Source organism: Terrapene carolina, unplaced genomic scaffold (assembly GCF_002925995.2).
Source record: "Terrapene carolina triunguis isolate 2854851 unplaced genomic scaffold, T_m_triunguis-2.0 Scaffold629, whole genome shotgun sequence".
Lineage (NCBI taxonomy): Eukaryota > Metazoa > Chordata > Testudines > Emydidae > Terrapene > Terrapene triunguis.
The window spans coordinates 14,285,875-14,298,320 of NW_020664980.1; the positions used below are offsets into that span (position 1 = coordinate 14,285,875).

The following is a 12,446-nucleotide window of genomic DNA, read 5'->3' on the forward strand; positions in this document are numbered from 1 at the left end:
TAGGGGAGCATTGCCCGGGGATTGGGGGCGCGCGCCTAGGGGAGCATTGCCCGGGGATTGGGGGCGCGTGCTTGCACGGGGGTTGGAGCCTGGGTCTGCAAGGGGACAGTGCACCCTCGGGAGCCCGCTGCAGGGTTAGTTGCATGGAGGGGGCAGCAGGTGTCTGCAAGCTGGGGGGTTAAAGCCCAGGGGTTGCCACCTCCAGGGTGGGGGTGAATCTGGGACTGCAGGCACATGCAGCAAAACAGGGGTGCAATAAGACTGAGGGGGGGTGCTGTACTGTGCAAGGGGGGCGTTATGTCGGGGGAAGTGTGAACCAGGTGGCATGTGCCCAGCATAGAGGTTGTGCTGGGTAGTGCCAGTTACAGCTGACCATACACTTAGGTGACCCATGTATATGGTGCATGGGGTCAGAGCAAGGGTAAGTAGTGGGCAATGTCTGTTAGCCAAAGTTGCACGAAGTATCCTCTGTACTGGAGATGCTGTGGAGCAATGAGAGGTGGGGTCGTGTGTGTCAGGTTGGGGCAAAGCAAACTCTCTAACAGTCAGAGCAGTCCTAGGGAAATGCTTGTCATTGCCTCAGAGCCACCCACACGTGGGCAAGCTGGAGTCTTGAGGGCAGTTTGCTAAATACAAATTGCCTGCAGAGGGCCAGTAATGTGGAGGGGCGTTCAGAGCACTGGTGCTGCATGGCATCTCTGCAGGCACTGGAAAGTAAGAGTAAACGAATACTGACAGAAAAGAGCCCTGGCATCTGACCCAAAACTCAAATTATGAAGGTCTTTCCGGAGCTCTGAACAGCACCTTAATTTTGAAAGGAATAGCAGCCCCCCAACCTTTCGTGTCCAAACCAGACAAGGAGAAAACCCATAATAATGGTGGAAATGGCTCCTCCACTTCAATTCTGGAGGTAGAATCCTGGCCTCAAAGGGCTAGACATGCTTATCTTTATGCACTTGGTAGCCTCAGTGACTTCAGGGGGACTGTTCTTAAGTAAACTTGCCTGCATGGTTAGAGGAGGGACTGCATGTTCTTGTCTCTACTCTCTGTAAGTGATGAGGAAATAACTTGGTGGGTTTTGCTTTTAGCTGAGAATGTTCTCTGCATGGATGAGACGGAAACCCTCTTTCTCCCCTCAGTACTTTTCCAAACCCTGACTGAGTGGTTCTCCTTCTTGCTGATTGCATGGAAATTGACCACTTGTGTTTCCTGCTACTGTGCAATCTTTAATCCAGAAATGTAGATGTCAAGTCACGATGGGCAGATCTGCCTGGGTTTCAAAAGAGAAGAGCAGCGAGGTGTGCTCTAGGAAAATTCAAGGGAGGAACTGAGCACTGACTGGAGAGCAGCATAACATAACTATGTTGTTTCTTGTATAGAGAACATCAGTGATGTGAGCCTCAAATAGCGTGTCAGGCTCCTGCTCCACTAATGGTTTGTTTCTAGATGAGCCATGCAGAGTAGGTGGTGTAGCTGGTTGCTGTGTAATTACAGTCAGATTGCTTTGTTGGAAGAGTTTCTCTTTGATCCCCAGGCTGACAATTGCCTTTACTGTTCACAGTACATACACCAACAATTCCCTCGCCACTGCCATTTATATCCTCCTGTTCTGAGAGTGGATAGGATGCTGCTTGTAAAAATATCACCAGTTGTTTTGGCGGGCATGGGTAGAATTTGGAAATGAATCTGCCCAAGTGCTGGGGCGATCGATCTGCATTACTGACTGGATTTGAAATTAGGCTAATTGCCTTTTGGGCAGGACCCCATTTTAATGGCTTGGCTGAAGTTGAGCTAAGCATGAAGGAGATTGCTCCTTGCTCTTCTATTGGGCACCTATGTTTTTCGCTCACTTCATTCTTTCTAGGCGGGGGAGGTAATTATTTGGGTTAGGGAGGGTGGGGTCTGCACCTTCCCAAAGGCTTCGCTTTCTCTCTTCAGTTATCTTCCCCATGCTGTCCCTTCTCGAAGCCTTGCAGAATATCATTCCACTTCCTTTTCTGTGTGAGCCCCTCTCCTTCATTCACCTAATGCCAGAAGCTTAAACAAACGCTTTGGAGGATAAATTCATCCTGGCCGTCAGTGGATTTTGGCCCTTTAAACTATGATGTTAGTTTCAAATGAATGCTTACACCTCTTCTCTAACCTCCAGGACAGTGGTTCTCAAACTTTTGTACTGGTGACCCCTTTCACATAGCAAGCCTCTGAGTGTGACCCCTCTTATAAATTAAAAACACTTTTCAATCTATTTAACACCATTATAAATGCTGGATGCAAAGCGGAGTTTGGGGTGGAGGCTGACAGCTTGTGACGCCCCACGTAATAACCTCGTGACCCCCTGAGGGGTCCCGACCCCCAGTTTGAGGAGTCCTCCCGCCCCCATCCTGATAACCTGGCTCACACCTCTTTTCAGCAAAACTCCCCTCCCCACTGAGAAGGGGGATCATCCAGTTTTGTTAGATGCTGCTATGGAGCAGTAGATCTTGCCTTTACCATGGAAACTAGAAGCAGCACTTCTGCAGCACTATGCCGGCCTTACGTGACTGCCTCTCCTCAATTCAAACCTGCCTTCCCCGCTGCTTGGTGCAATGGACTTCCTGTCGGCCACTGTGGTGACTCACAAGGCGTGTTCTGTGTCAGCTGATTTAGGGTTAAAGCTTGCTCAGAAATAAGAGCAGTACCGGGAGAGGACACAGTGTGGTGAGAGACTTGTTTTTTTTTCCCCCGGAACACCCCTTATCTGAGGGGGACTTTTCTGAAAGAGAAGGAAACCACTTGAGTCTCCAGGACAGGAGAGGTTGATGTGAACTAACCGCAGGTGAGACAGAAATAGGTGCCCTGCTGACTAAGGAAGGAGAAAAGTAGCTCAAAGGACACCTGGAACCTCAGCTCCCCAGTGCTGCCTCATCATTCTAGTATGTACTTTCGGTGGCTGTAAAACTTCTAACAGCAGGAGGAGTGTGGACTTGACTCTAACCACAGGGAGACTGCAACGGGATGAGATGATTGACTACCCTGGAGCAAAGGGTTCTGGGTTGAAATGAACCTCTTAAGAGTGACCGCTGACTCAGGTAGTGGAGGAGCAAGTTAATACATGTGCTTTATCCAAATACACCTCTACCTCAATATAACGTGACCTGATATAACACGAAATCGGATATAACGCGGTAAAGCAGCGCTCCGGGTGTGTGTGTGGGGGGCCTGCGCACTCCGGTGGATCAAAGCAAGTTCAATATAACGCGGTTTCACCTATAACGCGGTAAGATTTTTTGGCTCCCGAGGACAGCGTTATATCGAGGTAGCGGTGTAGTCTGTATGCAGAGCCTTGCATTCCTCCACCTACAGTTCTAACCGAGATCTGCCGATCACTTGCTGAGAGCGTTTGGAGAGAGAATGTTTATGGTCCAACATATATTGGGCTAGCAATAGGCTGGGAGTGGGGAGCCAGGAGGGGAACAGCAGGGGTTATACTTTTAAGGTCAGGATTTAATAGCATTGGGCAGGGCTATGTAGGAGGAAGCTTGTGTGACTTCTGTCCGTGCTACGTTTGGCTCCAGCTGGAGCAATAACTCCCTCCGTTCTCCGGTCAACTAAGTTGCCAAACTTCAGAGACTAGATTTTAGAGGCACTGGGGCAGTTACTAAACTGAGGTCGCTGCTTGCTGGATTTCTTACAATAGCGGGTCTTAAAGCTTGACATCAAAGATCTCTTTAGATAATAGCAGGGTGGAAGATGCCACGCTCTGCTGTCTCTGTTTCGTGTGGTCTTCACGTGCCAGCTCTTCTCAGACGTATTGCATGAGGCTCACTAGGTAAGATTGTTCCTATGCCTCTCTTCTCCTTCCTTTCCTCTTCCTCCCGCCATAGCCCCCAGCCCGAAAAAGCAAATGTGGCACGTTTCCAGAGAACCCTTAGTTGCTGTGCTGCCGTGGCTATTGAGAGCAGCTGGGATGGTCAGAAGGAGAATGAAGAGTTGAAGATGATGACATGTCTGAGCCTGAGTGAAGAGGACAGTGGACTTGTCATAGTGGCACAGAAATGGTTTGGGGCAGGGTGACTACCGGGAGCACAATTTCTCGCTGGGGAGAGGAGGCAGTGTTGGAGCGAGGAGCAGAGCGCACACAGCTGCTGGTGGGCGTCCTGAAGGGAATGCTGGGAAGTGGTTGGACAGGTGGGAGGGGAGCTGGAAGAGCTCGGTGCCCTGAAAACCCAGGGGGTTACGCTTGGTAGAAATTCCCTAGCGTTCTTCAGGATACCTTCCACCCTTGTCTCATCTTCCTGGCACTAGGGCAGCAAACTGTCCTCCTGTCTGGCCTGCTGTGCCCCCGTGTGTTGTATCTGACTCCGTTGCCGTGTCTCCGCTGGCTTTTGTCTGTTCTCCCGCTGTCCTTTTATTATTTGCATTAGAGTAATGCCTAGAGATCCCTAGTCAAGTCAGGTGCTGTCCCTGCCCCAAAGAGCTTCCAATCTAAACAGACGAGTCAGAGGAGGGTATGATCCCTGCTTTCCAGATAGGGAACCGAGGCTTGGATTTTGGGCAAGTCATATGACTGTGTTGCAGAGCCAGAAACATGAACCCAGGACTCCTGAGTCCCCGTCCAGTGGTGTAACCCCAAGGGCAGGCATCCATCCATCTTTCCATCCCTTGTTGTGTGTCCTAGCTCTCTCTGGGCCTTGCTTTCTGTTCTCACTCCTTGCTGCTTCTCTCTACCAATTCCCTCCGCCGCCTCCACCTCTTTTCCCCATTCTGTTCTCTCCCTCTCTGCAGCGTTGTCTCCCTGACCAGCCCAGAAGCTATAGCAAATACTTGAGTGCCTGTTGTCCAGGGAGAATGGCTGTTTGCTCTGGGCCCAAACCTGCTTTCACTGCAGTCTCACAATTGCTGCAGTCGGAGCAGAAGCAGGCCCCTTGTGCCCAGGGGAGCGACTCCGAGCCGCATAGTGCCACACACTTCCATGCACGTATATTGCATACCTCCGAGGCTGTGATGCTTGCTGGTTCTCCTTGTGGTTTGTTACTTAAAGGTGAATTGTGACACTCCTGCGGTAGGAATGGAAACCGAGCCTGGATCAGCCCAGCAGTAATTAAAGCATATTTCTCTCTTTGTGTTTCCGCAAATTAACGACCGGCTTCCATCCAGTTGCTAATACTGCCTGTGGGGCTGCCACCATTGGTCACCCCCGTAGCAGACTTGTCTCTTGGTTTGCCGGATGTTTTCAGCCCAAGTGGAACTGCTGCTCTGAGGGCTGGCCCAGCAGCAGTGAACCTAGATGCTGGGTGGATTTCCATGTCCACCTTCCTAATCCTCCTGCAAACCTCTAAAGCTTCCTTGTTGCATTTACAGGCTTTGAACGTTTACCATCTTAAGACACAGCAAACATCATACTTGGGAGGAATAGTGCCTGGGCCTGCAGTCAGCATGGCATCTGGAGACTCTCCAGGCTTAATCTTGGAACTAAGCATCTGATTGCTTCTTGGCTTGCCCCCAGGAGAAAGAGGCCTTCCTTTTAAATGCTAACCTATCGGTTCTGTTGGGCACCCAGTTGCTAGAGCACTGACAGAGTAGAAAGGCTCCTGAAAGCCTCTCCATTGTTTTCTCTTATCAGATCTTATTAGTGTGACCAGATGTCCTGATTTTATACGGACAGTCCCAATTTTTGGGTCTTTTTCTTGTATAGGCTCCTATTACCCCCCACCTCCTGTCCTGATTTTTCACATTTGCTGTCTGGTCAGCCTAGATCTTATCCAGGAAGCAGTTTAAACCCTTAGTCCAACTTGATCAGCCTGATTTCATGGGGCAGGAGGAGGGAAAGTCCTGAACCCTGGGTAAAGATTCCTGGAGCTGGCCCTGGCATTGGGGGTTGGGACCTGCTTGTTGTCAACACGGATCTCAAAATACCAAGATGAACTAGATGAAAGACGGTTGGGAACTTTGCTGGATGTGTGTGGGGCAGTTGTTCCCCCTGCAGCCAATCAGTGTCTCTTCACTGGGAGTCCTTTGGGTGCCTGTCAGTCCTGAGTGTATCCACTCCCTGGTGGGCCTGTACAGGACCCTCCATTCTGAGCACCTGTCAACAGCCTTCCGTAAAGGTGACCTGCAAGTAGATGGAGAGCTCCGGGGCTGTGTGCTGCCAGCTTGCACGGGCTGGTTGCTCTGCGGACCCGGCCTGTTTGGGAGAAGTGGTACAGACGTCAGTGTCATCTGGTGTTACGTATCTGGGCAGGTCACCTCCAAGTGATCTGTCCCTGCAGGAATTGCTGGGTGCATCCCGGGTGGGTGTGTCTAGCTTCGGGGAGGAGTGCGGGACTTATATTGACCCCTCCACAGGCCTAGGCTCTCGGGTTATTCTGGAGGCTCCATTCAGGCATGCCGACACTGTGACGGCCTGGGCAGGCTGGTGAGGTGGTGCCCTATAATAGCCTGCCAGGGCGAGCCTGCCCTGGCAATAGCACAGGGAGCTGGTCCTGTGACCATGGCTGAGCCAAAGAAACCCCAGGCAGGGAGCCCAGAAGTGACTCCGGCAGGGAGCATAGAGTTAGCAGCAGTTCCTGAGGTGACTGTCTCCACAGCCGCCATGTCCACCAGGAGGCTGCGCAGCGAGGACTACAACGACTACAGCTCCACAGAGGCTACGCCTGACGGGAGCCCCCCCGAAGGCATAAACAGCTTTGCCTCGCCGTCATCCTACCAGCGGTTTGGGGAGAGCAACGGGACGACGTAAGTGACTGGTTCAGAACCACCTCTTCTCTCTGCTGGCGCAGACGGCCCGTGCGTTACTGAGAGTGGGCACTGCGTTCAGCCGCTGGCCACCCCGGCCCCCCTGTACTCCTCAGAGGATGCTCCGGGATCCTTTGGGCGTGAAATGTGCTGTGTAACCGGTAAAGAGCTACGGCTTGCCTTGCAGGCTCTCTCCTGCCTGTCCGTACAGGTCTCTGGGAGCAAGTGCTCCGCCCGCCAGGATTGCTGTCAGTTCAGTCCAGGTGTGGATAGATCGGGTACTTTCCACAGATGCTGTCTCAGCAGATTTTTTTTTTTTTGGCAGTTTATTTCCCCCGTGAAGCCTGACTTAGAGCATCTTATTTTTTTAAAAGCAGCTTTGGATTTCCCTCTTCCTCCCACCCCCTTCCTCCGCCACTTTTTTCCCCCCAGCCAGCTCTGACTTGGGGATGTGGAAGGCAAATGACTTGCCTGAATTCAGAGCAAATCGGTGGCTTGCTGGCAGTAATGTCTCTGCATCTTCCTTGCTCCCGGTTCAAGCAAAAGGGCCCCCGCTGGGGCAGCTGTAATCCAAAATGATTGAACACCCTGGGCGCCCAGGTTCGCTCGGGGCTACACCGCATCTCCCTGAACGGCAGCGCCGGATGCTTGAGTTCACGGACCCATTCAGTAGCCGTCGCTTCTGACCGCGTGGTCACCTGCTGGTGCAGCTGGGCTTACGAAGACCTGCGGGTGCTGAGCTCTGCTTGCTGCTCCGGCAAACGTATCCGCTGCTCAGAGATCTTGCCAGGGTATTTTCTGTTCCCAGCCACTGGCAATCTCTGTTCAAGAGCAGCCTAGGACTAGAGTGGCCGTGTGGCGGGGGGGCTGAAGTACACTGGCAGGCTTGCACTGGGGCTAGAATATCCTGTGCCACTCCTGACCATCTCTGTATCTTCTCCTCCGCAGATGGTTTCAAACCTTGATCCACCTGGTGAAAGGGAATATTGGCACTGGCCTGCTGGGACTGCCCCTGGCTGTGAAAAACGCTGGCATCGTGGTAAGACGGCGTCTTCCTTAATAGCACGGAGGCACCCACTCCGATTGCGCGTGGGGGCTCCTGCTTGGTTTCTAGACAGAGGCATGTTGCTGACTTGGACTCAGGCCTTCTGTGTGTCTAGCACCTCCTGCTTAGGTGGCTGCTGGGGTTGGTCAGAGGCTAGAAAGTGTCCAGCCCTACTTCACCGGTTCCCCTCCCTGCTAGGTCAGTAGTGACTGCGCGGCTAGTGGCTGGCTGTTCAGAAGCCCGAGTGAAGAGCTGCGGTGTCGGGCTGGTTCCTTGGGGGAAGGCATCAGCAGGGCGTCACTGCTGTGTTTCTCTTGGGGCCATTTCCTCTGCCCGGGCTTGAAACAGGGTGTTGGGGAAGGTTTGCCTGTGTGCTGTATTGTGTAGACAAACAGGGCTGCAGACTCCAGAGCTGTGGGGCTGGCGCTTTTTGCCAGTCGTACAGCAACCCTTAGCAGGTCTCTTTGCCATGCTGCAGTTAGACCAGTGATTGTAAAGCCTCTGGCTGCTAGATGTCCTCTCACCCCCTTATCTAGACTGAGAAAACTCGTTGTGTAACGTCAGGCGGTCTCTTCTCCGCTCCTAGCAATTAAGTACAAGTGTAAGTCATGACCTAAAACAAAACCTTGCCGTGTGACGACAACACGTCCGCCTAGCCCAGGTGGTAGAACTTGGGCGTTAAAGCTGTCCCAGAAGCACCTCGCTCTGAACTGCGTTCCTTAGCAGTCAGGTGCTCTGTTACCTTTCAGGTGCCGCTGAGCCTTCCTGCTTATTAACATTCTTGTGTATCTAGCTGCTCCTACAACCCTCAGGCACTGATACAGGCGTATTCGTCTCGCCAGTATCTATAACAGGCCATACAGTGCATAGCGCCAGCATCTGCCCTTCTGCCCATCGCCTCTGGAGCTCCAGGGGATCCGGACACTGAGTCAAACCCCAGCGGTTCCATTTCCCCCTTGACTTTGCTACTAATCTGGTGCCAGGCGTGGTTTAAATACCGTCCATCTTCTGTAAAGCTCCTTGAGGGGCTTTGGCCTCAGACGAAGCCAACATACCTCGCTTGAGGTTCTGCGGCTCTCCACCAGTCCGCAGGCGCGAGGTTGCCCCAAACCTGGGACTGTGCTGTACTGCAGGGAACAATCCAGCATTTGGAAAGGCAGAGCCTGGATCCTCCAGAGCTTTTCCCCCTCGCGGTTCTGATTCCAGGATCAGAGCGGTGTCCCGCTGTGCTAGTAGTTTTGCGTGGGTTCCTTGGTACGCTCTTCTAATGCAGGCAGGACCGCGCTTGTGTTCTCAGCTCTCTGTACATTGCTGTCTAATGTGAACCCAGCCTTGCAGTTCTCGTTTTAACCATCAGAGTGCGCTCTTCTCTCTCTCTCTCCCCCTTCTCCTGCTGTCTAGCTGGGCCCGCTCAGTTTGCTGGTGATGGGAATCGCCGCAGTGCATTGTATGGGCATCCTGGTTAAATGCGCTCACCACTTCTGCAACAAGTAAGAGAAACCCTCGCTGCTGTCGGGCCTGAAGTGTTTGGCGTCCTATCCCCTCCCCAGCACCCCCCTTGTCTTAGTTTTATGGAGCCCATTAGAAATGGTGACACAGAGTTTAAAGTCCTCAGGCAGCATTCTGTCCGTTGAAGTGTGCTGAAAGCCCTTGTGCAACCTGTGCCCAGAGAGCTCTCCTTCCTGAATCCCTGGGGGTGGCGCATGGTGGGTGTAGAGGGTTGGAGAGGATGTTGCCTTTGTAATCTTGTAACCAGATTCGCAGAGTGTTGCACCAAGTTCCTCATATTGGGAAGAGGCTTTTTGCAAGCTACCAGGTTAGGTAAGTTACACAGACTTTCCAAGGGCTTGGTCAGTTCCTGGTAGAGAGCGGGAGCTGATGGGGAGGAACGTTTAAGGAGAGAGGCAATTATAAAGGCGATTGTGCCCAGCACGTGATTGTGCCGTGCCTGGCGCTCAGAGTCACTCACGCAGTGTGCTACGGGTGTGCACCTCGGTCCCGATTTCACACTACGCCCCCTTATCCCAGTGCTGAGCCCGGCAGTGCATCTGACAGCACTGTATGTGTTGTCCCAGTCCTTGATCTCTCCAACTACCGCCACCAGGCAGTGATTCAAAGCTCTCTTGGTTCTGCTGACTCCTTTGTGAATCACTTCATCGCTCTCAACCTTTGCTTCCCCACCTGTAAAAGGGGGGTGGCGACGCCTCCCTACCTCCCAGGGGCTTTGGGAGGGGCACGTCACTAACACCTGTGATGTGCTGTGAGATCACTGATTGGGAAGAGCCGCAGAGGGGGAAAGTATTAAAGAACGAAACAGAAAATGGAGGAGGTCAGTGTCACTTCCCATGGCTTGATTATATCCCTGCTTGCACCAGTGTAGCCAGGAGCACTCCTTGTCTGTTGGTTCGAGTCCCCAGCTCACACCTGCTTTGGGTGGATTCCCATCTTCCTCTGAGCAGATACTATGGGGTTATTGCTTGTGGTTACACAAGCTTCTGATGCTTCCATCTCCATTCTATGGTATCTGGGTTCATCACAGAAGCATGACAGAGTTATTTACAGTGGACTAGCACAGTGGTCCCCAAACTATGAGGTGCGCCCCCCTACGGGATGCAGAGGAATGTTTGGGGAGGTGCAGCAGGGCCTGGGCCAGCCTCCACGGGAGCGCCACCTGGCCCTGCTCTGCCCCCAGCTGTGGCCCTGACTCTCAGCTGCAGTGGCACTCGGCCTCTGCTGCCAACCCTGACTGTGCCTCTGCTCTTGGCCCATCCCCAGCTTCGGCTCTGCTCTGCCTCCAGCCCTGCCCCTGGCCGCAGCCTCTGGCTCTGGCCACGGTCCGGCTGCAGTTCTGCTCCCAGCCATAGCTCCGGCTCCCAACTGCGGCCCGCGCGGGGGCGGGATATGAGGAAAAAGTCTGGGGACCCTGGCCTAACAGTTGCCAATCAGAAATATCTTCAGACTTGCATCTAATAGCAGCAATCTTGTGTTATTCCCCCGGTGTGTGCCTCTGAAAGTAGATTGGGCCACCAATGTCACCTTCCTCTCTCCCTTCAGATATCAAAGGCCTTTTGTGGACTATGGAGATGCTGTGATGTACGGGCTGGAAGCCAGCCCTAGCGCCTGGCTTCGGACCCACGCCATCTGGGGAAGGTACCGTGTTCTCTTCTTGCTTTGGGTTCGGATTGGGAGAGGAAGCGCTGGCTGGGCTCTCAAACATGCTAATCAAATAGTGAGTCAAATAAGAGACTTAACCAGTTCTTCCAGTTCAGGGGAATGCAACCTCCTCGTTCTCGGCTTTGTCCCAGTCTGATGGGAGCCTGGCTTTGTGCGTAGCACCTTTCTTACCCTGAGAGAGGCTGCACAAAGCGAAGCGCTAGGGTCTGGCCAGGCTCTAGGCAAACACAACTGTTGTGTGCTCCGCAGTTGCTTGTATGCACCCCTGGATGCTGGAGTCTGTCTCGCTGAAAGGATTGTGTTTATTTCCTTGAAATGCGGGAGGTCATCCTTCCCCATGTGCTCAGTTGTGGTGCTGTAGGGGAAATGTGGTACTTTAGTGCACGTATCTGGGTGGGAAAAGGAAACTCATTTGCTCCGCAGCCTAGCAAGGAAGGGACAGATAACGCTACTTACTTCATTGCATGTTGGCACATCTTCCTGTCAGCTGCTGGACACTGCGAAAGCTTAACCGCCGGTTCAAACGCTTCCCGTCCATCTCAGTAACTCCATCGCCTTGCAGGTGTTGCCGAAGTCAGTACGTTAGCAGTGCGTCTATTACACACACTGACAATCCGTATGTGAGGCAGTGCTTCTGTGGGGCAACAAGATCCTGTAACACCTCTTGCTGGGACAGATCTCTTTGAATGCGGGGGGGAGAAGTGGCTGAGTCTCCCAGATGGCCGGGGGGCGGTGCTGGTCCCTTCCACAGAACGGGCAATCCAAACTCATGGGGGTGCGGAGGGACACTCTTCAATTAACCACTGAAACCATTTATCTGGGCTTGGGGTGGATTCTCCATCACTGGCAATTTTAACATCAAGACTGGATGTTTTCCTAACAGATCTGCTCGTGGAATTACTTTGAGGCAGTTCTGTGGTTTGTGCTATACAGGAGTTCAGACTAGAGGAGCACAATGGTCCTGTCTGGCCTTGGAATCTCTTAATTTTGGGGGTCCAGATCTTCATCCCCACCCAGTGTAAACTCTGTGCTTCTGCGCCTCTCCAAGCTGCAAGATAATGTCCCCTCCTTGGCCACAATCTTTGAGATGCCTTTACGGGTCTCTTGGGCTAAATCTCTAGAGGCCACAATGTCAGACTTACCCACGTCTAGCACAGGAAACTGAGCCCCTTCTAAAATGGGAGATGTGGTGGAGAAGGTGAACGGAGAGCTAGGCATTTTTAAGCATAAGATGCAGGATCCCATCTTATCCCTTTGCTGAGACAGCGGTTGGAAAACCACTCTTGCGTAGCTGAGATCTGTTCATGCACCTTTCTCTGCTTGCAGCTCTTCTGATGGGCCTGTTCCAGGTATTGGCTTGTCTCCCCGTTGAGAGGTTCCACCTTGTACCTTCCTTGTACCCGGAACATTTTAGTTTGACAGTTGCTGGTGCAGCCTTAAAAGGGTCTAAGAGGACACAAAGGGCCTTCTGCTGTGTGAGCTTGCTGGTGAAACGGAGGGAGAGGGGAAGCGT

General features: G+C 52.7%; 1 protein-coding gene across 1 annotated transcript in view; it reads left to right on the plus strand.

Annotated features, from left to right (window-relative positions):
• Window positions 1-6,526: 6,526 nt before the first annotated feature.
• LOC112118660 (proton-coupled amino acid transporter 1-like) overlaps window positions 6,527-12,446 on the plus strand; it is a 36,780-nt gene continuing 30,860 nt past the window's right edge. The window contains exons 1-4 of the mRNA XM_024217070.3: window positions 6,527-6,714; window positions 7,663-7,753; window positions 9,161-9,249; window positions 10,814-10,909. Of these exons, the coding sequence (XP_024072838.1) occupies window positions 6,572-6,714; window positions 7,663-7,753; window positions 9,161-9,249; window positions 10,814-10,909 (419 nt within the window). The 5' untranslated portion in view covers window positions 6,527-6,571. The remainder of the gene's footprint in view (window positions 6,715-7,662; window positions 7,754-9,160; window positions 9,250-10,813; window positions 10,910-12,446) is intronic.